We start from the raw sequence: 27451 nt of genomic DNA on the forward strand, positions 1-27451 counted from the left end.
CCTGAATCTTCCCCTAGTTATGCTGCAATAGACGTAGGCTGCTGAGGGATGATGCATTGATTATTTCTTCTTCAGTCAGTATGTGTTAATAGACCTCTCTGCATTAAATAACACTTGTTATTAATCTCTGTCTCTCTTCCACAGCATGTCCCTTGTCCTTTCTTCCTTCTTTCACCCCAACTGGTTGAGGCTGCCCCTCCCTGAGCCTGGTTGAGCCTTAAGTTTCTTCCTGTTAAAAGGGAGTTTTTCCTTCCCACTGTCGCCAAAGTGCTTGCTCATAGGGGGTCATATGATTGTTGGGTTTTGTCTCTGTATGTATTATTATAGGGTCTACCTTACAATATAAAGTCCCTTGAGGCGACTGTTGTTGTGATTTGGTGCTATATAAATAAGAATGAAATTGAATTTAAAATTAATCTGTGTGCCACATGGGCACACAACCAATCTGTGGGAGCTAGAATTCTGACTGTAATCGATTAAATACTTATTTCACTCAAAGCCAAGCAAATCAATTCATTTGATATTTGATGCAATATTTGTGTTTTTGTTTTGGTTATTGGTGTTCTCCATTATAATGAAAAAAACCATAAAATCTAGAGATTGTTGTTTGTTTGTTTTTTCCATGAGTGATTAAACTCAAAAATTCAGCAGGGAATCAAATATGATTTTATTATAACTAATGTGATAACAAAACATTTTTTTTTTTTTATTTACACATCGAGGCACAGAACATGAAGCTAAATAAAGTATCCTCAATGAAAAGATATTTCCTTGATGTCCCCAGGTGTTGTTTTCATGAATCCTTAATGTTAGTGTATAGGACAAAAAATGTATTTTCATGTAAAAAAAAGAAAAAAGAAAAAAAGTAAATAAAAATATTTAATCAGTAATACTAATGACTTCTAGTGGGGCTAATTCCTTTTCTTCTTTTTGTGTGCAGACTACTCTCACCTTCTTGTTGTTAATTGTTCTAACTAGTGGTTTGCACCTTGATGTAATTTCTATTCATAAAGGCATCTCTTGATGTAAGATTTGATGATATCTTGACTTGGTTAGATGTCATGAAGCTTTTTTTCTTAAAATAAATAGTAATTAATAAAATAATTGAACAATAATTTTCCTGTTTGTCTAAATTAACTTCAGCAGTCAGTGGTCATATATTGACCCCATAAAATCAAAGTTTACTGAAACGACCTTCACATTTAAGTGAAATTTATCTGTGTGCTAATATTAGCTGACACATTTCAATATAGAATTAAAATGAAAAAACAAGTTAAAACAAAAAAAGTTCTGAAAACATTCACATTTTAGAAACATGGTTTATTAATAGAGATGTGGGATCAATATAAAATCATAAATCGTAAATAAACCCAGCTGGATTTCCATATCAAAAATATTAAGCAGTTGCTACAAGTCATCTTAAGCAAAGTTTTTTTTATAAACATGTTTCAACAATAAAGGCACTTGCCCAACTCTTTTCAATCAACATTAGTGTGTATTGCAGTACACCACTTAATGAAATTAAAGAAAGAAAATCAAATTAAAGGAATGCAGAGGTGTTGACAAAGGTCAGGTCAAAGTGAGAACTTGCGTGCCCTGTGCAGGAGATGTGACATAGAAAGTCGCAGTCCCACTGTATTTCTCCTGTAGAGGAAAAAGGAGAAACACACACAGAGACACAGTATGCACAGTGGGTAAAACTACATAAAACAACAATTATACATATTTTTTGCAACCTTATCTGAGAACATTAATAAGAAGTGTGTGAGAAGCACTTTTAAAAATCACTTTCGCTGACAGTAGTAAGTAAAAACTAAAGTTCACCCCATGAAAGTTCGCGGGGTGGTCAAGTGGAAACAGCCAGATTTTGTGTTTCAGCTACACACCTGTCATCATTACTCTGGATTAAACTATTGTACCTCCTACCATTTTACTACTTACATAAAAAGTTTTAATTAGTTAATATTTTAAGTAAGTAAAATGTATCTATATAGCACTTTTCATAGATAAAAATCACAAATTGCTAACAATAAAACCAATAAAACAATGAATTGAAAAAGATAAATCAACAAATTAATTTAAAGCTCTTCTCTATAGAAATATCTTCAGCTGCTTTTTAAAAGAGTCAATAGAAGCTGCACAGTGTACAGACAGTGGAAGAGAATTCCACGGCCTCGGTGCCACTGCCCGAAAAGCCCCATGTGTTTTGAACCAGTACGTGGGACCAACAGCAACCTCCGACCCCAAGACCTACGTACTTGGGAAGAAGCATGAGGTTTCAACAGGTCAGAGATATACTGGGGGGCTTCATCATGTAGAGCCCTAAAATCTAAAACAAAAATTTTAAAATGAAACCTAAAATTTAACAGCAACCAATGAAGAGAAGTCAAAACTGCAATAATGTGCGATATCTTGCTAGTGCCAGTTAAAAGTCCTGCCTGAGCATTCTGAACAGTTGAAGGCGATCCAAAACTGATTTATTGAAACAAGTCAAAAGTCCGTTATAGTAATCCAAACGAGAAGAGATAAAAGCATGAATAATCATGTCAAGTTCCGCCTTTGACACCAGTAGTCTGAGTTTGGAAATGTTTCTTAGATCATAAAACAGTTCTGAACCAGTTGTTTGTAGTGATTCTCAAGTGACATTTAACTGTCAAATATAATGCCAAAATTTCTGAGACATGATTGAACAAAAACTGATATGCTGCTTAATTTCTGAAATCATATTGTCAGGAGCAATAATCAAAGTTCCTGTTTTATCTGTATTTACAGTGGCTTGCAAAAGTATTCGGCCCCTTGAACTTTTCCACATTTTGTCACATTACAGCCACAAACATGAATCAATTTTATTGTAATTCCAGGTGAAAGACCAACACAAAGTGGTGCACACGTGAGAAGTGGAACAAAAATCATTCATGATTCCAAACATTTTTTTACAAATAAATAACTGCAAAGTGGGGTGTGCGTAATTATTCAGCCCCCTGAGTCAATACTTTGTAGAACCACCTTTTGCTGCAGTTCCAGCTGCCAGTCTTTTAGGGTCTGTCTCTACCAGCTTTGCACATCTAGACACTGAAATCTTTGCCCATTCTTCTTTGCAAAACAGCTCCAGCTCAGTCAGATTAGATGGACAGCGTTTGTGAACAGCAGTTTTCAGATCTTGCCACAGATTCTGGATTGGATTTAGATCTGGACTTTGACTGGGCCATTCTAACACATGGACATGTTTTTTTTAAACCATCCCATTGTTGCCCTGGCTTTATGTTCAGGGTCGTTGTCCTGCTGGAAGGTGAACCTCCGCCCCAGTCTCAAATCTTTTGCAGACTTTTGCAATCTTTCTTCCAAGACTGCCCTGTATTCGGCTCCATCCATCTTCCCATCAACTCTGACCAGCTTCCCTGTCCTGCTGAAGAGAAGCCCCCCCAGAGCATGATGCTGCCACCACCATATCTGACAGTGGGGATGGTGTGTTCAGAGTGATGTGCAGTGTTAGTTTTCCGCCACACATAGCGTTTTGCATTTTGGTCTCATCTGACCAGAGCAGCTTCTTCCACATGTTTGCTGTGTCCCCCACATGGCTTGTGGCAAACTGCAAACGGGACTTCTTATGGTTTTCTGTTAACAATGGCTTTCTTCTTGCCACTCTTCCATAAAGGCCAACTTTGTGCAGTGCACGACTAATAGTTGTCCTGTGGACAGATTCCCCCACCTGAGCTGTAGATCTCTGCAGCTCGTCCAGAGTCACCATGGGCCTCTTGGCTGCATTTCTGATCAGCGCCCTCCTTGTTCGGCCTGTGAGTTTAGGTGGACGGCCTTGTCTTGGTAGGTTTACAGTTGTGCCATACTCCTTCCATTTCTGAATGATGGCTTAAACAGTGCTCCGTGGGATGTTCAAGGCTTGGGAAACCTTTTTGTAGCCTAAGCCTGCTTTAAATTTCTCAATAACTTTATCCCTGACCTGTCTGGTGTGTTCTTTGGACTTCATGGTGTTGTTGCTCCCAATATTCTCTTAGTACGTACCCGGGTATTTTTGAAAACGCAGATTTGTCTATGCGTTTGCACCTTTCGTCCACACCTAAACGGCGTTTTCGGTGACTGAAAACGGAGATTTTTAAAAACTCGGGCCAGGGTGGATATTTTTGAAAACTCAGTTTTTGCATTTACATGTGGACGAGAAGAACGGAGAAAACGCAGAAAACGCAGCGTCAAAGGTGTGCGCCTTTTTTGATGTCACACTGTGCGCCACGTTATTGTTTCGGTGAAATGAATTTCTACAATACTGTTACTGTTAATTGTTCTCTCTGCAGTGTTTAAATGCTTACACATACACACAGTTACTGTCCCTCCACACATACGACTCGGTTCTGCTTCTATGCCCCATCCTTGTTTACTATTTCCCACCGAGGCTTCTAGACTTCTGATTGGCCAACATTTCTACACGGTAAGGAATATATCGCCACCTGTTGCTTTGGCATGTTCCTAGCAGCATTTTCCTTCATTTCTGCGTTTACATGTGGACGGGATTATTTTTTAAAACGGAAAATTTCCGTTTTCAAAAATACCCGTGTACGTGTGGACGTAGCCTTAGACAACCTCTGAGGTCGTCACACAGCAGCTGTATTTGTACTGACATTAGATTACACACAGGTGCACTCTATTTAGTCATTAGCACTCATCAGGCAATGTCTATGGGCGACTGACTGCACTCAGACCAAAGGGGGCTGAATAATTACACACACCCCACTTTGCAGTTATTTATTTGTAAAAAATGTTTGGAATCATGTATGATTTTCGTTCCACCTCTCACATGTGCACCACTTTGTGTTGGTCTTTCACGTGGAATTCCAATAAAACTGATTCATGTTTGTGGCTGTAATGTGACAAAATGTGGGAAAGTTCAAGGGGGCTGAATACTTTTGCAAGCCACTGTAACAGAAGGTAGTTGTTTAGCCATTGTTTGATTTCTGACAGACAATTATTTAAACAAGACAATTTATAAAACTCAGAAGCTTTGAAAGAACAGTATAACTGAATGTCACCAGCGTAGAGATGAACAGAAATAACGTTTGACAATTTGGCCTTGAGGGAGTATATTAAGCAAATAGAGAATCAGACCCAAAACAGATTGCTGAGGTCCCCATAAGGCAGAGCTGATATTTCAGACAAAACTTGATTCATACAGACACTAAAAGATCTCTCAGATAGATACGACATGAACCATTTTAAAACAACACCAGTAATCCCAAGTCCTTAAGCCTATTTATCATGATACTGTGATCAACAGTATCAAAAGCAGAGGTGAGATCCAATATAAACAGAACTGTGTACTCTCCAGAGTCTGCTGCCATCAAAACATCACTATACACTTTAAGTAAAGTGGTTTCAGTGGAGTGCGATTTGTTGAAATCAGACTGGAAAATGTCCAGAACATTATTTTTCTACAAAAAGTAGTTAAGTTATTCGGCTATTGTTTTGTCTAAGACGGGTCGGCAACCTGCGGCTCTAGTCCTCATACTGCGGCTCCACGTGGTTTGGGAAAATAAATTAGAAGTATTTAGCTGAAGTGTATTTCATTTATGTTAGTTCTTTTTTAACTTTTAGTTTTAAATTGGAAGATTATTGTGATATTGAAATATAAAAATTTAATTAAATTCTACTATTATTTTTTCATTGCTCAAAATAAGTGTCACACTCGTGGAAGCCGGTATACCCGCCGAAAACAAACACCGCTCACGCCTCACAGATGACAGCTGTTAAGCTGCCTGCGTAAAGCTGAAAGTGACTTTGTACAGCCCCGATTTGCAGACGCTGTGCACAAAGGTTCGGGAGCAGAAGTCCCATTGTAAACATATCACGGCAGACCCGACAATGTTTCCATGAACATGCTTTTCAGCATCTCTTTATTGACCACTTTTCACACGCGGTTGCTGTACGCATACAGCCGGCTGTAGCTTTTCAGCTCGCAGCCCGACACACACCACCAACAACACAACAGCATAGATGGCACAGACGTTAAGGCAGCGAGGCGTGATTGCGGGTGCCGCTCAGGTGTGTCCGCCTCCCCTGCAGCAGCACTGCAGGCCACGCCCCGCCACACACATTAACCAGGTAAAATACATATTTAGGCAGAATTTTGCAAATATCTATTTTTCATTTTTTAGCAGCATAGTGCTTATTTCCCCAATTATTTTTTAAAAGTCAGGTCAAGGCTCCAAAAGCCCAAAGGCGATATAAGGGTAGCGGCTCACAACAGATTTTGTTTGCTACATGGATCATTCTAGTTCAGCTGGGTGTCTTTCCTTTTGTTATATTAGGCATAGAGGTAAAGCATAAAGGTAAAAAAACCCCCAGTATATACAGTGTTATCTTCATTTTAGATGTCACAAAGTATTTGCGGCTCCCAGTGTTTTCTTTCGCGTGGAAACCGGGTCCAAATGGCTCTTTGGGTCTTAAAGGTTGCTGACCCCTGGCCTACTTGTTGTTCCTAGAGTATTTAAAAGTAGAATGGGAGGCAGAGCCTTCAGTTTTCAGGCCCCTCTTCTGTGGAACCAGCTTCCAGTTTGGATTCAGGAGACAGACACTATCTCTACTTTCAAGATTAGGCTTCAAACTTTCCTTTTTGCTAAAGCATATAGTTAGGGCTGGACCAGGTGACCCTGAATCCTCCCTTAGTTATGCTGCAATAGATGTAGGCTGCCGGGGGATTCCCATGATGCATTGAGTTTTTCCTTTCCAGTCACCTTTCTCACTCACTATGTATTAACAGACCTCTCTGCATTGAATCATATCTGTTATTAACCTCTGTCTCTCTTCCACAGCATGTCTTTATCCTGTCTTCCTTCTCTCACCCCAACCGGTCGCAGCAGATGGCCGCCCCTCCCTGAGCCTGGTTCTGCCAGAGGTTTCTTCCTGTTAAAAGGGAGTTTTTCCTTCCCACTGTCGCCAAAGTGCTTGCTCATAGGGGGTCATATGATTGTTGGGTTTTTCTCTGTATCTATGAAGCGCCTTTTGTTGTGATTTGGCGCTATATAAATAAAATTGAATTGAATTGAAGACCCTTATGAAAAGGACAGCGAGGGAACAGTTTACCCTGCCCGGGATAGGGTTACCGGGGCCCCGCCCTGGAGCCAGGCCCGGGGAGGGTGCCCGAGGGCGAGCGTCTGGTGGCCGGGCCTTAGTCCATGGGGCCCGGCCGGGCACAGCCCGAAGAGGAGACATGGGCCCATCCTCCCGCAGGCCCACCACCCGCAGGAGGCGCCATAGGGGTCGGGTGCATTGTGTGCCGGGTGGCGGCCAGGAGTGGAGGCCCTGGTGGACTGACCCCCGGCTGCCAAGACTGGCAATAGGGACATGGAATGTCACCTCTCTGGTGGGGAAGGAGCCTGAGTTAGTGCGTGAGGTTGAGAGGTACCGGCTAGATATAGTCGGGCTCACCTCTACGCATGGCTTGGGCTCTGGAACCAGTCTCCTGGAGAGGGGCTGGACTCTGTCTCAGCGAGACCTGGAGGGGCGTGATTGGGAGGAACGGCCTCCCTGATCTGAACCCGAGCGGTGCTTTGTTATTGGACTTCTGTGCTAATCACAGTTTGGCCATAACGAACACCCTGTTCGAACATAAGAGTGTCCATAAGTGCACGTGGCACCAGGACGCTCTAGGCCGTAGGTCGATGATCGATTTTGTAATCGTATCACCAGACCTGCGACCATATGTTCTGGACACTCGGGTAAAGAGAGGGGCTGAGCTGTCAACTGATCACCACCTGGTGGTGAGTTGGATCAGGTGGCGGGGGAGGACGCTGGACAGACCTGGTGCACCTAAACGCGTAGTGAGGGTGTGCTGGGAACGTCTAGCAGAGGCCCCAGTCCGCGAGATCTTCAACGCACACCTCCAGCAGAGCTTCAACAGCATTCCGAGGGAGACTGGGGACATTGAGTCCGAATGGACCATGTTCAGCGTCTCCATTGCCGAAGCTGCTGCATTGAGCTGCGGCCGCAAGGTGGTTGGTGCCTGCCGTGGTGGTAATCCCCGAACCAAATGGTGGACACCAGAGGTGAAGGGAGCCACCAGGCTGAAGAAGGAGTCCTATCGGGCTTGGTTAGCCTGTGGGACTCCGGAGGCAGCCGACAGGTATTGACAGGCCAAGCGGAATGCGGCTCGGGCAGTGGCTGAAGCAAAAACTCGGGTGTGGGAGGAGTTCGGAGAGGCCATGGAAAAAGACTTTCGGACTGCCTCGAAGAGATTCTGGCAAACCGTCAGACGTCTCAGGAGGGGAAAGCGGTGCTCTACCTGCACTGTGTATAGTGCTGGCGGAGCGCTGCTGACGTCGACTGAGAAAATTGTCAGGCGGTGGAAGGAATACTTCGAGGACCTCCTTAATCCCACTGACACGTCTTCCGAGGAGGAAGCAGAGTCTGGGGATGAGGGGAATGACCCGCCAATTTCCGGGGGCGAGGTCACTGAGGCAGTTAAACAACTCCTTGGTGGCAGAGCCCCTGGTGTTGATGAGGTCCGCCCCGAGTTCCTGAAGGCTCTGGACGTTGTAGGGCTGTCCTGGTTGACACGCCTCTGCAATGTTGCGTGGAGATCAGGGGCAGTACCTGTGGACTGGCAGACCGGGGTGGTGGTCCCCATCTTTAAGAAGGGGGACCGGAGGGTGTGTTCCAACTACAGGGGGATCACACTCCTCAGCCTCCCTGGGAAAGTCTATGCCAGGGTGCTGGAAAGGAGAGTTCGTCCGTTAGTCGAACCTCGGATACAGGAGGAACAATGCGGTTTTCGTCCTGGTCGCGGAACACTGGACCAGCTCTTTATCCTCTCCAGGATACTTGAGGGTGCATGGGAGTTTGCCCAACCAGTCTACATGTGTTTTGTGGACTTGGAGAAGGCATTCGACCGTGTCCCTCGGGGTGTCCTGTGGGAGGTGTTGCGGGAATATGGGGTGTCTGGCCCATTGCTACGGGCCATTCGATCCCTATACAACCGTTGCAAGAGCTTGGTTCGCATTGCCGGCAATAAGTCGGACTTGTTCCCGGTGGGTGATGGGCTCCGCCAGGGCTGCCCTTTGTCTCCGGTTCTGTTCATAATTTTTATGGACAGAATTTCTAGGCGCAGCCAAGTGGCGGAGGGCTTTCGCTTTGGTGGCCTCAGAATCTCATCTCTGATTTTTGCAGATGATGTGGTTCTGTTGGCTTCATCGGGTGAGGGCCTCCAGCTCGCACTGGAACGGTTCGCAGCCGAGTGTGAAGCAGCGGGAATGAGGATCAGCACCTCCAAATCTGAGGCCATGGTTCTCAGCCGGAAAAGGGTGGAGTGCCCACTCCGGGTCGGGGATGAGTTCCTGCCCCAAGTGGAGGAGTTCAAGTATCTCGGGGTCTTGTTCGCGAGTGATGGGAGAAGGGAGCCGGAGATCGACAGACGGATTGGGGCTGCAGCTGCAGTAATGCGGACGCTGCACCGGTCCGTCGTGGTGAAGAGGGAGCTGAGTGTAAAAGCGAAGCTCTCAATTTACCGGTCGATCTACGTCCCTACCCTCACCTATGGCCACGAGCTGTGGGTAGTGACCGAAAGAACGAGATTGCGGATGCAAGCGGCAGAAATGAGCTTCCTCCGAAGGGTGGCTGGCCTCTCCCTTAGAGATAGGGTGAGAAGTTCGGCCATCCGGGAGGGGCTCAGAGTAGAGCCGCTGCTCCTCCACATCGAAAGGAGCCAGCTGAGGTGGTTCGGGCATCTGACAAGGATGCCCCCTGGGCGCCTCCTGGGTGAGGTGTTCCAGGCATGTCCCACCGGGAGGAGGCCCCGGGGCAGACCCAGGACACGCTGGAGAGATTATATCTCTCGGCTGGCCTGGGAACGCCTTGGTATTCCCCCGGATAAGCTGGAGGAGGTGGCTGGGGAGAGGGAGGTCTGGGCCTCTTTGCTTAGGCTGCTGCCCCCGCGACCCGGCCCCGGATAAAGCGGATGAAGATGGATGGATGGATGGATGAATTGAATTAAGATCTTTGACAAATGTTAATTTTGATATTGGCCTGTAAATGTTTGGAAGAGATAAAATCTAAAACATATATAATATATGCAGCTAGATAGCATAGTGGTAGGACTACATGCCTTTGTAGGCCTACACGCCTTTGGAACAGGAGTCGCAAGTTTGATTCCCACCTGGGGGGTCTTTATCCAGTAAGGGTTCCTAGGCTAGACCCCCACATATTAAACCAAACCATCCAGATTGACAGCAAAACAACTAGAAGCTCAGTGTTCCAACTGTTTGGAAAAAGGAACTGCTCTCACGGTGTTGTACCTCGTCAATCACGAGGTACAACACAAATGTTATGGCAAGGGGGAGCCAGAACGACAGGTAAGGGGAAAAATTATATCGCCCACCCAAGATTGGGTACCAATGGAAGAAGGATCATTGACTGCGAGAGGTACTGACCACAGCCGGTTACCAAGATACTACGAGAGAGGATCTACCAGCTGATGTGAATGTAGCACTACAGACAATACCTACCGTGACCATTACCAGCTGATCTACACTAAAGCAGCAGTGATTAGTGAGATGCTTGGCTACAAGATGAACAACAGCAAAGAGCAGTACCCTCCATGGAGAAGGCCAAGATCAAGGTAGCACGAAGGGAGGTTAGCCAACTATCGGAGCTGCAGAAAGGTGCAAGAAGTACAATAGAAGGTAGACTCACAGCCTTGGCCAGCCACTTGAAGAGGTACACCAGAGAGTTCGAAGGCAGGAGAATAAACTATACAGAACCGTCCAAGGTGTACTCTCAGTGGCAGGGGAACAATATAAGAACAGCACCACAAAGGCTGGAGACAGAGCAATACTGGAAGAATAGATGGGAGAACCCAACCCATAACAGCAATGCTCAGTGGCTAGTGGATCTAAGAGCACACCACAGCAACTCCCTGAACAGGGTCCAGTAACCATCACAGTGGCAGACACCCAAAAAAGTGTCTCCAGTATAAAGAGCTGGACAGCACCAGGCCTCGACATGGTTCACGCCTATTGGCTAAAGAAGCTCACTGCACAGTCCATGAATGTCTGTCAACACAAATGAACCAGCTGCTAGTCGATGAGAGATGGCTAACCGAATGCTGGACAGTCCTGATCCCCAAAGAAATAACATTTCTAATGAAACATCCATAGGACAGACACATCAATCTCAAAACCTTTTTTGGCAAAAAATTAAAGAGTACTCTTATGAAATGTTCAATTATTATTTAAACATGTGTTCCATGGCTGCCAGTGGCTGCATTTAGGCTGTGGAGATAAACCATGAATACTTGTAAAGCAGTGTTGGGGAGTAACTGATAATCTGTACCGGCGTTCCGTATTTAAAATACATAATATAAGTAACTGTATTCCATTACAGTTACTGTTTAAAGTTTGTTTTTGTTATTTCTGGAGTTGTTGTGTTACCCCCTCCTGCCCTCGAGGAGGCATAACACAAGTGGGGGCTCGTCCGGGATCTATTTTCCGGAGCTGTAGACAACTCTGGCGTTTGGTACAATGTTACTGCCTTGTATTTAATTATGGATTTTGACTTACAAGATTTCATTTGTGCGCCGAGTTCTTAGAAGTTTGACTTACAGTGGGGCAAAAAAGTATTTAGTCAGCCACCGATTGTGCAAGTTCCCCCACTTAAAATGATGACAGAGGTCAGTAATTTGCACCAGAGGTACACTTCAACTGTGAGAGACAGAATGTGAAAAAAAAAAATCCATGAATTCACATGGTAGGATTTGTAAAGAATTTATTCGTAAATTAGGGTGGAAAATAAGTATTTGGTCACCTCAAACAAGGAAAATCTCTGGCTCTCACAGACCTGTAACGTCTTCTGTAAGAAGCTTTTCTGTCCCCCACTCGTTACCTGTATGAATGGCACCTGTTTGAACTCATCATCTGTATAAAAGACACCTGTCCACAGCCTCAAACAGTCAGACTCCAAACTCCGCCATGGCCAAGACCAAAGAGCTTTCAAAGGACACCAGGAAAAGTATTGTAGACCTGCACCAGACTGGGAAGAGTGAATCTACAATAGGCAAGCAGCTTGGTGTGAAAAAATCAACTGTGGGAGCAATCATCAGAAAATGGAAGACATACAAGACCACTGATAATCTCCCTCGATCTGGGGCTCCACGCAAGATCTCATCCCGTGGGGTCAAAATGATCATGAGAACGGTGAGCAAAGATCCCAGAACCACACGGGGGGACCTGGTGAATGACCTGCAGAGAGCTGGGACCAAAGTAACAAAGGTCACCATCAGTAACACACTACAACGGCAGGGAATCAAATCCTGCAGTGCCAGACGTGTTCCGCTGCTGAAGCCAGTGCATGTCCAGGCCCGTCTGAAGTTTGCCAGAGAGCACATGGATGATACAGCAGAGGATTGGGAGAATGTCATGTGGTCAGATGAAACCAAAGTAGAACTTTTTGGTATAAACTCAACTCGTCGTGTTTGGAGGAAGAAGAATACTGAGTTGCATCCCAAGAACACCATACCTACTTTGAAGCATGGGGGTGGAAACATCATGCTATGGGGCTGTTTTTCTGCCAAGGGGATGGGACGACTGATCCGTGTTAAGGACAGAATGAATGGGGCCATGTATCGTGAGATTTTGAGCCAAAACCTCCTTCCATCAGTGAGAACTTTGAAGATGAAACGAGGCTGGGTCTTCCAACATGACAATGATCCAAAACACACCGCCCGGGCAACAAAGGAGTGGCTCCGTAAGAAGCATTTGAAAGTCCTGGAGTGGCCTAGCCAGTCTCCAGACCTCAACCCCATAGAAAATCTGTGGCGGGAGTTGAAAGTCCGTGTTGCTCGGCGACAGCCCCAAAACATCATTGCTCTCGAGAAGATCTGCATGGAGGAATGGGCCAAAATACCAGCTACTGTGTGTGCAAACCTGGTAAAGACCTATAGTAAACGTTTGACCTCTGTTATTGCCAACAAAGGTTATGTTACAAAGTATTGAGTTGTATTTTTGTTATTGACATTCTGTCTCTCACAGTTGAAGTGTACCTCTGGTGCAAATTACTGACCTCGGTCATCATTTTAGATGGGGGAACTTGCACAATCGGTGCCTGACTAAATACTTTTTTGCCCCACTGTATGTCATAAAGGGAGCAAGCACGTAAGGCTGAGTTCGACCTCAAACTTCAGATACGTCAGCTTGAAATTGAAGCTGAGAAGGAGGTAAAGTTAAAACAGCTAGAGGTGGAAGCTATGAGGCTCAACTTTAATGCTTTGAAAGGATTGCAACAGCACTGGAATGGCCAAAAGAAATGTGGGCTGTGCTACTGCAATGCAAGCTAGTGGGCAAAGCACTGGAGCTTGTGTCATCTCTCTCTATCAAAAATAGCATGAAATACAATGTACTGAAGAGTCCATCTTTCGTGCTTATGAACTTGTACCTGAGGCCTACCAACAAAAGTTCAGGAATCACAAGAAGTCTAATGGTCAAACATATGTAGAGTTTGCACGTGAGAAGGCAGTTCTTTTTGACAAGTGGTGCACAGCAAGTGAAGTGAAGAAAGACTTTGAAGCTCTTCGTCAGTTAATCCTATTGGAAGATTTTAAGAATCTGCTGATGAGTTCATTTTAACCCATAAAAATGTGTTTGCATCATCCCCTCGTTCAGATAAGGTTTTGATCACACGCTCACCAAAGCCTGATCTTGGTCAGCCTGAAGCCAGAGCTAAGCAACCATTACTTTCCCGTGAGGTACCTGAATGCTTCTATTGCCATAAAAAAGGTCATGTCATTGCTGATTGCCTTGCACTAAAAAAAAATAAGACTACACCGCCGCAACCCAAGGGCGTGGGTTTGATTCAAAATGTGTCGCCTCCCAGAACCCAAACATCTCAACGTGAAATAGATCCTTGTTTCAAACCTTTTATCACACAGGGTTGTGTTTCTTTAACAGGTGATACTGTTGACGACCAGCCTGTAACAATACTGAGAGACACGGGTGGTTCGCAGTCTATCGTTCGAGAGGGTATTTTGCCTTTGTCTGTTGAGTCATCCTGTCAGTCAAGTGTTGTGGTGTTGTAGGTGTTGTAGGACCTTTACAAAAATCAAAGTCAGGGAACCAATACATCCTATCAATGATGTGTGCTTCTACTAGGTTTCCCGAATCAGTGCCCCTTTTGAAGGATCACCGCTCCTGTCATCAGTAAAGCTCTGGTAGGGTTCTTCTCAGTGTTTGGTCTTCCAAAGGTAGTCCAGACTGATCAGGGAACCAACTTTAAGTCTAGAACCTTTGCTCAGGCATTAAAAGCATTAGGAGTAGAGCACATTACATCAAGCTCCTACCATCCTGAAAGTCAGGGAGCACTTCACCAGATATTAAAGTCCATGCTCTGCAAATACTGTCTGGAGACAGGAAAGAACTGGGATGAGGGTATACCATTCTTATTGTTCGCTTCTCGTGAAGCAGTGCAAGAGTCCCTAGGCTTTAGTCCTGCAGAGCTTGAATTTGGACATGAAGTTAGAGGACCATTGCACATCCTTAAAGAACAGCTAGTTGTTCCAACTAAAACACTAAAGAGCATCCCTGAGTACGTGTCTAAAATTAGAAAGCGCCTTAAATCAGCTTGCGCTATTGCCAGGGACACCTTAACTGCTAGGCAGCTAAGGATGAAAAAACACTATGATCGGAGAGCAGTTGCTTGTCAGTTTAAACCTGGTGATCAGGTTCTAGTTCTGCTCCCCATTCTGGGCTCTTCTCTGAAAACAAGGTTTTCTGGATCGTACGTTGTGGAAAGGAAACTCAGTGAGACCAATTATGTTGTTCAAACTCCTGATCGTCGTCGCAAGACTAGAGTATGCCACATTAACATGATGAAACATTATCTTTCTAGAGAGAATAGAGAGAATGAAGATGATCCCCTCACTCCGCACAAGGTTAAGTCTAGCTCCCCTATAGCATGCGTAGCTTCAGATATAGCCAATGAAAGCAGTGAGGAAGATGCGGTCCTGCGCAAAGATGTGTCACAGGGGACGAGACTAAGTAATAGTGAGATTCTGTCTGACTTGTCCCACTATTTGTCTCACCTGTCACTTAATCAGGTTGAAGACATTCAGAACCTGATTGTGTCCTTCCGGTGTATGTTTGGGGATGTTCCTACCCAGACGAGTTTGATATCCCATGACATTTTTCTTACCAGTCCTGCACCCATTAAACAGCGTGCATACAGAGTCAATCCCATCAAAAGAGAAGTTGTGAAGTAGAGTATCTTGTTAGAAATGGACTTGCAATACCCAGTTGTAGCCCCTGGAGTTCCCCATGTTTGTTGGACATTAAAGCTGATGGGAGTCCACGGTTCTGTACGGACTTCCGCCAAGTGAATGCTGTGACAGTTCCTGACATGTATTCCTCGTCTCTCGTCGATAATTGCATTGATGACATTGGACCTGCCACATTTATGACTAAACTGGATATGTTGAAAGGTTATTGGCAGATTCCTTTAACCAAAAAGGTTTTAGCCAACCATTCAAGTTGGAGGTTGATGCTAGCGTGGTTGGGGTAGGTAGGTAGGTAGGACTTGATCACCCTGTGTGCTACTTCTCAAAGAAGTTCACTCATCCTCAGAGAAGGTCTTCTACAATCGAACAAGAAACTCTTGCCGTTCTGTTGGCTCTGCAACATTTTGAGGTTTATCTTGGATTAAGTGTGGAACCCATAAAAGTCTTTACAGACCTTTTTTGTTTTTCTAGGGTAAGAGCTCAGCTAAGTTTTGGTTTTGTCTTTTTGGGAACAACCTAACTGTCCCTTTCTCCCCCACATTTGTTGTATGAATTTGGGTTATTGTTTATGTGAGAAAGCTGCCATTAAACTTGCTTTTGTTATTACACTTGTACCGAGTTTCTGGAGTTGTTGTGTTACCCCCTCCTGCCCTCGAGGAGGTGTAACAAGGTGATTATTATAATACAATTACTTTGTTGAAATTAATGGATTACAAGGTGGTCTTTTCCTGTTTCATATGTTATGCTGTCCCCTCTCTGATTTTGGTAGTTCCACACATTGCCGGAAACCCAAACAAAACACGAAATTAGAGTCCTATTAATGCTGGTGGCATCAGTTACACAATGGATCCGAAGCCAGCACAACAGAGCCAGCAGTGCATGAACAGGAATGCATTTCTTACTTGGAAATTCTGACACCACTTCATATTTAAAGAGGAAACGGATGGGTGAAATCTGACAATTCAATGCAAACTGTTTGGCAGCAACCAAGTTGCACTCAAAAGACTCCACCCCCAACCTAAAAAAACATCTGGAAGGAAGTTCTTTTTAAAAAACGAACGTTAGCCTACTGCAACTACCTTGTGTTAATTGTGGTAGCTATCTGGGTTATGTGCCACTTCAGTATCTTTGATGTACTATTGCTGTGTGACTGTTACAATTGATGAATAGCATTAACAACCTGCTAGCTGCAAATAATCGTGCAGTTCTGAAAGCAGTCGATGAACTAACCTGAGATAATGCCAGCTAACAATGTTAACTCGGTGGCGAGTAGCCTTCAGTAATAATATTAAATCACACAGCAATAGTACATTCATGTAGTTGTAAAAAGCATGACAATATATTAAAAGCATTCAGAATACGTTACTCTCATTGAGTAACTTAACGGAATACGTTACAAACTAGATTTGGGGGCATGTATTCTGTAATCTGTAGTGGAATACATTTTAAAAGTAACCTTCCCAACACTGTTGTAAAGTGAGTCACAATATATGTCACACATTTAGCCGAGTGACTAACAGTGAATATTATCATTCCTTGGTGTGTGCTCTAGTACTACTCACACTGCACTACTTTTAAAAACAGTTGCCATTTTTAAACAGAGCCCAAACTAAAATTTGAAGTTGTATCCTCAATATCAGAATTTCCACAAAAAAGTACATTTTATTTACCATTTTATTAATAAAGCACATTTTGCATTATTTTTAGTAAACTCTATGATAGCAAAAGAACCACAGATAATGACCTCCTAGTCATAATGTGTCAGTAAATCTAACTCCATGTCATAGAGAATTCATTGCTTCAAATTTAACTCCAGGACTAGTAAAGGCTATCTCATCTTATCCTATAGTTTATTATCTTGGTATGTTCTGGTTTTCCTAGTCACTTTCATCCAGTGCTCACGACTTCACAAGACGAAGTGAAGTGCAGTTAAGAATATCTGCAGGGTCAGGAGAGACTAGATCAACCTTGAACCCCTCAGCAAGTGATATCTTCAACAGCTCCTCCAAAAAGCCTTGCATGTCTGTGATTTCACAGTGACTGTAGTGCATGTTCATCATGTCATCCGACCACGTGACCTCGGGGCTAGACAAAGTTAGGCCCCTGTATTGCTGCTTGTCATACTGTTCCTGTGGGAGTTCATCAGGCTTTGGCACCCATTCCAGTTTCAGTCTGTTCTGCCTCGGACGACATAGGTGAGGGCTGTTGAGACCCTGGGGTGTCCTGTAGGAGAAGCGCTCACAAAGCAAACCTAGAAATGCCCTCCAGGTACAAAAGAGGTCGACTGTGAACGCTCGTACAGAGCATGTGCGGAGTTCATAGTTTTCAGGCCCATGGCGCAAGTTAAAATGGAGAACACGGACCTGAAATAAGAGGGAAGAACATACTGACTACATATCCCCCAGAGTATACACAAACAAAGAACCGGTTGTTCCATGGCTACACATGCAAACAGGTGCACAAACACAACCTCTGTGTATGTCTTGTATATACACAAAACACTAGCTGTGATGGTTTATTGGGAAAAGTTATTTGATTAAAAAAACCTTTGCACACCTGAATGAGGAACAGGTAGAGTCTAACTAGAAGCAGAACAGAACCAAACACAGCCTATCCCTCAACATGACTGTACTCTCTGCTCATATTTCATTCATATTAAATAATTAGTTAATTTTTTGTTAAGCCATAATTTACCAAATTGCTATGCAATTTGAATGTGGTATGATATTATGCACCTGTTCTTGACTAACTTATGAAATCGATTAAAACATAACAGTTGTCCAAAACCATAAATAACACCTGTCATCATACTTACACTATTTATTAATTCATATTATTTATAGGGTATTTCCTGTAGGTGATGACCTGCTGCACAGTTCTGAGGAGATTGTTTTTAATTTTAAACGTTTACAGATTTCACTTTGACTACAACTGTCACATTGAAACTTCTGTCAATATCATCACTGATTAATGGCATAAACATTTGGAAAGTACTAATCATACCCACTATCCTATAACTGGATGATTGAAACTTCGGTGTTGGCTAGTTTTGTTTATTAGGTTAACTTCTTCACTAAAACACTATTTGATACCAGAGCTTTACAAGAAATGGGTCACCTCCATCATATCTGTATGAGCTAAATTAACAATCAAAATGCAATTAAGATGTTAGGCAACATCATTTTCTCATAAATTGTAAAAAAAAAAAAAAAAGTACAGTCGTAGCGTAAAAAAAAAATGTACAGTTGCAATAACTATTGCTACCACAATAGTTATTGCAACTAATTTAATGCACTTCACCAATACTATGACTGTCCATCATTATATGCAGTAAATATGTGAGGGTATTCGGGGGTTTGGGAAATGCACCTTCTTTCTTTCTTTACTGTGCAAAAGTCTTCAGTCAATCCTCATTTCTTTATATTTTGCTTCCAATGACTCATTTCTTAAAGAAGTCTTCAGAAACAGATCTTTCTGAAGGTCTTTCAAAGTTTTTTTTTTTTTAATAGGAATATATTTTGTGTTTAAGCCACTTAGAAAAATGGAGCAGCCTGTTGAAAACAAAACAAAACAAACGCACACAACATGAAACTATCTGACCAGTTTCTTTTGTTGAATATCAGATAAATGGTGATAATAACAGAGTTCGAAAGGCATAAAATTGTTTTTTTTGTTTTTGTTTTTTTACCCATAAGGCAATTCCACACAGCTCTTCACTAGAAACTTGGCATAGCTTGGCAAGGTGTGGTTCTTAAAGGACAAGAGAGGAAGGCGCAGATTACACAAGAACTGTATTCAAAAAAATCAATGGCAACAAGTCAAGCCAAATCTGACATTCTTGGTTCAAACTGTTACAACGTTTGAGGGAAGGCAAGAGTGAACAGTGAATAAAACAGGAGGTTCTAACACAGTTTGAGGCTGCATTTCAGCCAGTGGTGCTGTAATATATTTTCCGAGCAAAATATAAAGAAATTGTTGCCCAAGACTTGCACAGTACTGTATATAGAGTGCAATCAACCAGAAACTGCCTTTTGTGTCATTTAGCATTTATGGAAAAAATTACAAATTTGGAGGCTATAGGAAATAAATGGTCATTTTAACAAATAATTTGGGACAGTGCCTGCTTTACCATTTCCTAAAAAGCAGAAATACTTCTGACTGAGTCAGGATTCACTAAAGAGGTGCAGTAACAAGGTTTTTTTTGGCTAGCCTTACTGCATATGCACTTGTAGGACTTTTTCTTTCGGTGTGCAAACTTCAAGAAGGCATTTTACTGATGTTTGAGCCATTATTAAATGTGCAGACACTGTCCACACATGTTTGCTGAGGTCAAATTGAGAAAATAATATAATGTCTCATTTTTTATATTTATTATCTTTGTACTACTTTTGAAAAACAAAGGTTATGGACTTTAAATAATTTGCAAACCATTTTGTCCTGTTTCTATTTTTCTGCACTTAAAAACAAACTGTTTGGCTTGTAGTTAGTGGTCAAGAGTAAACATGATCGACTAACCTAATAAAACAAACCTATTATGAGCAGATGAACAGTCTAGCTAACCTCATCACACGTACCTTGGAGTCGACTTTTACTATCATGATGGCTCCTAGCGGCCCACCTCTAAGGCCCAGAGGCACCGATACCTCATAGTGACGAATCTCCTCCAGCAGACCGGGTATCTGGAAGAAATCTGCCTCTCTCCTGAGCAGTGCGAGTTCAGTGAAGCCATCTGGCAGATCCAAAGAGCCAGAGCGCAGGTAATTCAGAATGTAGCGAAACACTTTACCGTCACGGTCTATGAAAATGTTGCCGCAGCTGTCCCTAAGCATAGGAACTTGTCCGGTGAACATGGTGCCTAGCATCGAGTCACGGCAGCGAGTTAAAGTGTCTAAGGTTGTTGTATAGACTTCTCCACCGACGTTCAAGCACACAGGGTCCTTAAGAGAGTTCTTCATGCTGTCATCTGAAGAGTTGAGATCCAGCATCCTGTAGGTGAAGCTGTGCTTTTTATACCTGTGAAGTCAGTGTTGCTTTTGTGAGGACAAGAATTATGCCCTGTTCAGGAATGTCGAGGACTGTGGAAGATTCAAGTATTTCTTTTGTTTCCCCACAAAGCCTTTATTCCTTTGACAGTCAGCAAGCCACAGTAGTGTCCTGGATACAGCCAAGTTCGGAGAGATACAAGAAAATCTGCCAAATCTGATTCAGAAACTGAAGATAAAACTGCCGTTTCAAAATATGGAAAAAGGCTGCTGTTCTTTTTCTTCTCACTGCTGCTTCAAAGTCAAAGTGACATCTTTATAGATGCCGGCATTTCCAATGATAATCTGCGGCCGAAAACTTTTATTGATGCATCTCTTATAAGATCCTGAATTGTGTCAACCAGCAGCAGGCCTACCGGGTAACCAGAGTAGCATGCCAATGACTGGACTCTTGGCTCCGTCTCAATGAAACTTGCTTTTATTCTCAGCTCTCACCCACTGTCTCTGACTCTCACACACTGGAGATGTCTGAGCAAGACACAGGGGGACTGGGGATTTGTCTGTAATGTCCTCTTAAAGTGATAGCTCACTGAAAGGTGTTTTTATCCACTGTTAACAAATGAACAATGCCCCACACATTTTTCTTCTCATACACTGTCAGGAATGCTAAGATTTACCAGAAAAGAGAATAAAAACAGAAAAATAGAGTTACCTACCGAAAAACAAACAAAGCAAAAAACTGATTTTGTTCCTATGAAAAATACAATTGCTGAAAGGAAATGCTAATAAATTATTCCCTTCTTTGGAGCGCACGATCAGGTGTCAAACAAAACAAAAAAATGGCCCCTTGAGGATGATCCCAAAAGCAAGTCAGTCTCCGTAGACTCTCACGTCAAAATGCCCAGAAAAGATTAGCATGTTTAAAGCCTGGCACAAACAAACTATTTTGGTTTCCATGGACAGTTTCCCCCTTTATAACAATTGTACAGGGTCCTGTACTGTGAGCAACATCTTTCTGTAATCTAAGTTTACTTAGCCTGATATCTGCAGTGAAGACACGTGGTCACACAAACATAGCTCTCACTTTGTTAACCCAGGGTTTCACTTGGATGTTTTCACACGAAAGAGGCGGTGTTGGTAGTATCTGCTCAGTCACAACTATAGATAAGTGTAATGGCAGCAGAGCGGATAATTTTACAACGATAAAACTACACTATGAAATATGAAGAGGTTAAATACATAATACAGATGCTACAGACAGCATATGAGAGGAAAAGCACTGCATGAATGCATGATTACTTTATGTGTTCTGGCACATAAGACTGGAAAACAGCTACTACGTGTATTAATAAAATTTAGCGTATGTGAAGAAGAGATGGCAAAAATGCTGACTGTGTCAGACCCTGCACCCTATACATTAGCAGTGTTTGTGGGGCCAACAACTACACACACACACACACACCTATACTGTAGTGGTCATTAACGTAGCCAGTAATGGACTGTTCATACACCACTGTACACTATATGTCGATGAGCCATAAACCCTCATAGAATGGCATAATTTAATATGTTGTGCAAAAGTCTTGAGCCACCACTCATTTGTTTAAATTTAGATATCTATTTAAATATTTATTATCTCTTTATATATCTGTGAAGGCAAACATGTTGCAAAATGCAAGAGCCTGCATAATAAAAAGTGAGAATGTGTAAAAAAAATTTTAATGTAACTTGTGGGGACCAGGATTTTGGTCCCCACAAGTTAGGCTAGCTCCCCAGTGCCAGCTCAGATAACAGTTGTTGTTTCAACACACATTGCTACCACTGCTGTATCCTCTACAAACTGTCTTGTGTAGATGACTTAGTGAAACAATTAATTCAACCGTCTTGTGACACAACATACATCCTCTATATTGCACAAGGCTGTAACCATCAATAACTTTGCATCTGTCCATTACCAGCTATTTCATTTTGTACAAATCCACTCTTCTAAGTTTGTGTGGTTTTTCTGTCTGACCAGATGCAGCTTTCTGCACCATCTTGTACTTATCACCACACTGTGTTTATGTGCTAAAAGAGAAATTTCTTTCCTTGTTACTAAAATAGATTCTGAAGTATGATTTCACTAACTCAGATGGTGCAGCAACTGTGGCAGTTTGTCTTGAAACAACAGCTGTAACGTCCACATTTTGACTTTTTTCTCAAAACAGATGTTCGACTTTAATCTTGAAATTTCAACTTTATTCTCAAAATTATGAATTTAGTTTTTCTTAATGTGGCCCTAACTAGATTTCTCTGTGGATTTGTATATTTAAAAAAATGCTACAGTTAATTCTAAGTTTTCAAACAAAATTTAATGATGGCTTAAAACTTTTGCCCCTATAATAAAACTTCAGACCAGGTATGACCATCAGGTTGCTCCAAGTCACGTTTAGCTTAGCACACTTTTAAAACAGCTAACCTAGCTCCATCACAAGGTTAGCTTTTACTGAACTGTTATATTTGGAATTGTACTTTCTACAGATTTTATTTAATTGCATTTCATCTTAATTTCTAACATGTAAGTTTGTTTTTATTTTTAATTTGCAACAAATATTTCTTCAAAGTGATCATTAAAGCACTCCTGATCCTGACTGATTAAATCCACACAGAACTCAAATATACACACATATTGTGTAGTATATCACGGGGCATAAAAAAAGCCTTGGATTTTTAAATCTATATATGCCATTAGATAAGTTTGTACTGAAAAGCTTATCACTGACCAATAACAGTGTCTCCTAAGTGTTTGTTTTAAGGTTACGAGCTTTACTGAATATGTAGTTATTTGATTCTACTGGTCGTGGTCATCCTGATAACCACGACTACATGCTACATCTTTATACATGTGTGTGTGTTAACCTGTATGTGGTGTATGGTCCTGTCAATGGCCTCAGCGAGTAGCAAAGTCACAGTGCATCCACCGAATCCTCCTCCTGTCATCCGGCTGCCGAAGACGCCCTCCACTTCCATGGCTGCAGACACCAGCTCATCTAGCTCCCTGCAGCTCACCTCGTACAGATCTCTGCCACAGGGACATCGAGTTACAACATGCCTGACAGTGACCTATACAGTAACTCATTTGCTATCTGTACCTCAGACTGTTGTGGCTCTCAACCATATGTTTGCCAAACTCCTTGTATTCTCCTCTTTCTAGAGACTTAGCAGCTTGGACAGTTCTTTGGATCTCCTCAATTACATGGCGAGCTCTTCTGTAGGTAACATCATCCATCCTTCCCCTGGCCTCTGAACCGATAAACAATAAAGAGGGTTAGCTTTAACTGATGAGTTTAAAAAACCAAAAAAATATATACAGTCATCTAAAAGTACTGAAATGCTAATAAGTGCTTTCAAATGGCAAACAAGTGGTTGAAACTTAAAGTTATGTGTGTAAAAAAAGTAAAGACAAGTCAAAGGTCAGCAAAATAGAAATGCTTAAAAAGTTCAAAGCAGTAATAAAATAAGTGAAACATTTATGAATTACTGTAGTGGTGAAAAATTTGAGTCAGGCAGAAGGCGATACCTTAGGCATGTTGAATAAACCATGTAATTTTTTTTACTTCATATTATTAAAACTCTCAGTTACCGGCTCTCATAGTACATTATTGGCAAATAATTTATTTGGCTTTTGCAATAATTTGAATTCCTACACACTGTATATAATTAATAAAAATAACCTGGACTCAGATAAATACTTTAAGACCTTGTTTGTGGGGACTGTAAGTTGTGGTTTTTAAGGCTTTCAAAGACCTGCCAATGAACTGTAAAACAGTAAGAGAAAATGGATTACAACAGGACGGAAAAAAAACATCCACACCCTCTAGGTCCTTCATCGTAGCATCCCTCAGACTGTCCTTCCCCAGAATGGAGGCAGCCGTCTCACATTGCCTGCGTCTTATGGGATACTCACTGCAACTCAGAGAGTGCCTTACATTGGAGTTGGTGATGAGAATGACCAGGCCTGGATCTGTCAGAGGAACAGGGGTGGCCTCCAGCGATCTGTCAAACACATTTTTTTTCTTTTTAATTTTAATGAAAATATAGTAACAATGTCTATCTTGTGTAACCAAAGACCATCACTCACTAGATGCTTGTACTACCTGCAGTCAATGAGCAATGCATGGCCCTCCTTGCCAAGAACAGATACAAACTGATCCATAATGCCACAGGGTACATCAGCATGAGTGTGTTCAGCCTGCTGACAGGCTAATGCTTTGGACACCTGGTTTCCATCATCTATGAGAAAAAGAAAAGTAAAGAGTAGATCAAACGGCTCCAACACCATCGGCCTGTTAGTGAAATCAATAAGCATCGGCTGTCAGTACGAGTATGGTTAGACGTTAAGAGCGCTCAAACACTCTAACCATATCTTGGAATACATTTTGTTTTAGCATGAAAGCTGTTATTGCCAGGCCACCATCACTCTAACAAAGAGTGAACAGCAATGGCCCCATCAAAATGTGCCACGTGAGACTGAAAACAAACACACGTGTTGAAACAAGCAGGTAGCAGAGAGGTGATGAGAGGTCAGGACTGTATATCACTTATTCCTTAAGTGAATCTGAAGGCATTTACTAATTGAGAAGTCTTCTTTTGGCATAATGACTTAAATACTACTGGGTAGCTTTATCAAGAATAATACAGCATCATATATCGGCAGATTATTCTAAAATCTGAACGAAATCAAAACAATAAGTAAAATAAATGGTAGAGTATAATAACTGCAAGGACTAAATGTAGTGGAATAGAATAAGAAAGCAGTATAACGCAGAAATACTTGAATTAAGTATTCAGTCACTGCCATGTCCTCTAATATGACTCTAACCTGGCTTGAGTTGCTGCAGGAAGGTGTAAAAGGCCACCTCTAGAGAGGCAGAGCTGGACAGTCCTCCACCCAGGGGGACACTGGTGGCTATCACTGCCCTGAAACCTGGGACTGGAGAAGCTAAAACACAAGACACATAAAAAGTAGACTTTTTGGATTTGTTTTTTAAATTTTGATTGTGAGATTCTGCTTGACATCTGTTCTACTTCACTGTGACAGTATAATGTGTTTACAGTCTTGTTTACCCCTGTAATGGTGTATAACACCCTTTACATAGTTGGCCCAGCGGGGTAACCCTGGAGACAGTGCAGATCCATCACGAGACAGGCAGAAGTCCAATCGGTGAGGCTCGTCAGCGTCGAAGGCTGCGGTTACCACGGTAACATCCTGGCCGGATATTTCACTACCCACCACCACAGTCACTAAAGGAAGGGCCTGACAGCAAATGCACAAGGAAGTGCTTAGTTTTGTCTTTAGTCTTTGTGTCAAGAAGAAATTTCTTTCCAGAAGTTATTTAAAAAAGAAGAGAAAAATCACTGCTGCACTATTCTTACTATTACTAGCATAAAATCCGTTTGTTAAAATCACATCTTTGTCTGTTTTCGACATGAAAGTGATAATGCAAGACTCAGTTCAACAGATGAAGCTTTCTATTGAGTGGCAGTGTGGAACTGATACCATTGGAAGCACGAGTCCCTGGTTGTAGTCGGTGTGCTCTCCTATTAGGTTCACTCTTCCAGGCGCGCACACCGCCACTCGAGCAGGCTCCTCACCGAACATCTGTCCGTACAGTCGCCGGGCCTCCGAAACAAGCTCGGACACACTCGGAAAGCAACTAGCCATGTAGCAGATGTCTTTAAAGGGTTCAACAAAAATGATGAGCTGGCAGTGTCAACAGACAGGCGAAGTGCTCGAGCAATCATGTGACGCGTCCTTCTGCTTTTTCTTCTTCTTCTTTATCATTTATTGGCGGTTGTCAAACAGCAAAATGGTAAATTACCGCCACTAACTGGTGTAGAGTGTGCCCTGAAATATTAAAAAAAAAACCTACAAAAAATCCTTCCAAACAAATTAGTCTGTCTTAAAAAAAACTAAATATGACCTGATAACTTTCACTCTTCGAGTTCTTGCAAAGTAAATCTAACAAATCCAGTTTCACTTTCATATAACCGAGCTTTTAAATCAGTTTTCTTCTTTCCTCGTCACATTTCTGGCAGTGCACTAAAACATGCTCCATGGTGTTATCTTCTCTACTGCAGTCACATTTTCTTGTATGGTGTTTTCCTTTTAAAAATAACGTGCTATTCAAACCAGTGTGCCCAAATCTGCCTCTCTCCTGTTCCTTCCTGTGCTTCTCATTTCTCCTGTTTTCTTTTGGATTGTGTAAAACCATCACCTTTTCCTCTCTTCCTCCCATTGCTTTTGCCACCTTTCTTCCATTTTCTACTCTTAATCTCTGTCCGACTGACATAGATGACCAGATCCACTGAAATTCTCTTTGTAGCTTCCTTTGCTGTCCTATCTGCTATTTTGTTTCCTTTAACTCCACGATGCACTGGTACCCTTGAGAATGTGACCATAAGCCCCTTTGTGTTTGCTGAATCTCTATCAGAATGCCAGATCTGCTGTCCGAGTGACTGTCTTGCAAACTAGCCAATGATTAACTTGAATCTGAGCATATCACCGATCTTAATGGTCTTCTGTCTTCAATCCACTGGACAGCCAACAGTATTGAAACCCGTGTATACTGATGATCCATCACTGATCCTTTTCCTTACTTTGAAACAAAACTCAAGAACAATAAATGCTGTCCCACTTTGGTTGGTCTTCCTTGATGCATCTGTGTACATTTTGACATACTTGTAATACAGACCAATGTATTCCTGTGCTGTATGTGAATTTAAAATAAAACCCCTATCCTTGTTCTTTTTGTCCAATAGTGTGAAATTTACTACAGCATCCATGGTGGTATTGTAGGTAATGGTGCTGTTTCACTAATGCTGATCTTGTCCAGATTAACTCATTCACTGCCAGCCATTGGCAGTGAATGAGTTAAACCCATTGACTCATTCACTGCAATTGACGGCTATAGACGTCAATGGCAGTGAATGAGTTAAGTTCAGGTGCTTTCTGACTCAGTGTCGACCCAAAGCTCTTCATTCCTCTTTTTCCCAGCAGTATTGAAAAACAGTTTTTGTTGGATGATGCTGACCATGTCCTTAGAGACTTGTCCAGTAGTTCAGTGTTAGCCGCTCTCTTCTGATTTCTAGTGGCATTTCTCCCGTCTACCTGTACTGCTGCTGTTGGGGTTGTTTTAAATGCACCTGTGCAGACTCACAAAGACTT

General features: G+C 42.4%; 2 protein-coding genes across 2 annotated transcripts; both read right to left on the minus strand.

The window, feature by feature from the left end:
- Positions 1-1299: 1299 nt before the first annotated feature.
- On the minus strand, positions 1300-26402 carry galk1 (galactokinase 1). Its single transcript, XM_082543906.1, has 8 exons — positions 25784-26402; positions 25351-25540; positions 25106-25225; positions 24381-24516; positions 24098-24279; positions 23376-23526; positions 23143-23305; positions 1300-1644 (listed from the first exon to the last, which is right to left on the minus strand). Exons 1-8 carry the CDS (start codon positions 25946-25948, stop codon positions 1570-1572), a joined length of 1182 nt encoding a protein of 393 aa, XP_082400032.1. The 5' UTR covers positions 25949-26402; the 3' UTR covers positions 1300-1569.
- On the minus strand, positions 17150-21329 carry LOC309712798 (BTB/POZ domain-containing protein KCTD21-like). The gene is made up of 2 exons (XM_082543907.1): positions 19837-21329; positions 17150-17625 (listed from the first exon to the last, which is right to left on the minus strand). Exons 1-2 carry the CDS (start codon positions 20245-20247, stop codon positions 17161-17163), a joined length of 876 nt encoding a protein of 291 aa, XP_082400033.1. The 5' UTR covers positions 20248-21329; the 3' UTR covers positions 17150-17160.
- Positions 26403-27451: the final 1049 nt, after the last annotated feature.

Source organism: Aulonocara stuartgranti, assembly GCF_965226115.1.
Source record: "Aulonocara stuartgranti genome assembly, chromosome: 8".
Taxonomy (NCBI): domain Eukaryota; kingdom Metazoa; phylum Chordata; class Actinopteri; order Cichliformes; family Cichlidae; genus Aulonocara; species Aulonocara stuartgranti.

What these genes read in the sequence shown, in the direction of transcription:
- LOC309712798 (XM_082543907.1), bottom strand. Translation starts at nt 20,247, where the DNA reads ATGCTGGATCTCAACTCTTCAGATGACAGCATGAAGAACTCTCTTAAG. An exon ending in TAGTAAAAGTCGACTCCAAG is followed by an intron (nt 17,626 to 19,836) that starts GTACGTGTGATG and finishes CTCTTATTTCAG; the next exon opens with GTCCGTGTTCTCCATTTTAA.
- galk1 (XM_082543906.1), bottom strand. Translation starts at nt 25,948, where the DNA reads ATGGCTAGTTGCTTTCCGAGTGTGTCCGAGCTTGTTTCGGAGGCCCGG. An exon ending in TGTTATACACCATTACAGGG is followed by an intron (nt 25,226 to 25,350) that starts GTAAACAAGACT and finishes CTTGTGTTTTAG; the next exon opens with CTTCTCCAGTCCCAGGTTTC. An exon ending in GCATTGCTCATTGACTGCAG is followed by an intron (nt 24,280 to 24,380) that starts GTAGTACAAGCA and finishes TGTGTTTGACAG; the next exon opens with ATCGCTGGAGGCCACCCCTG.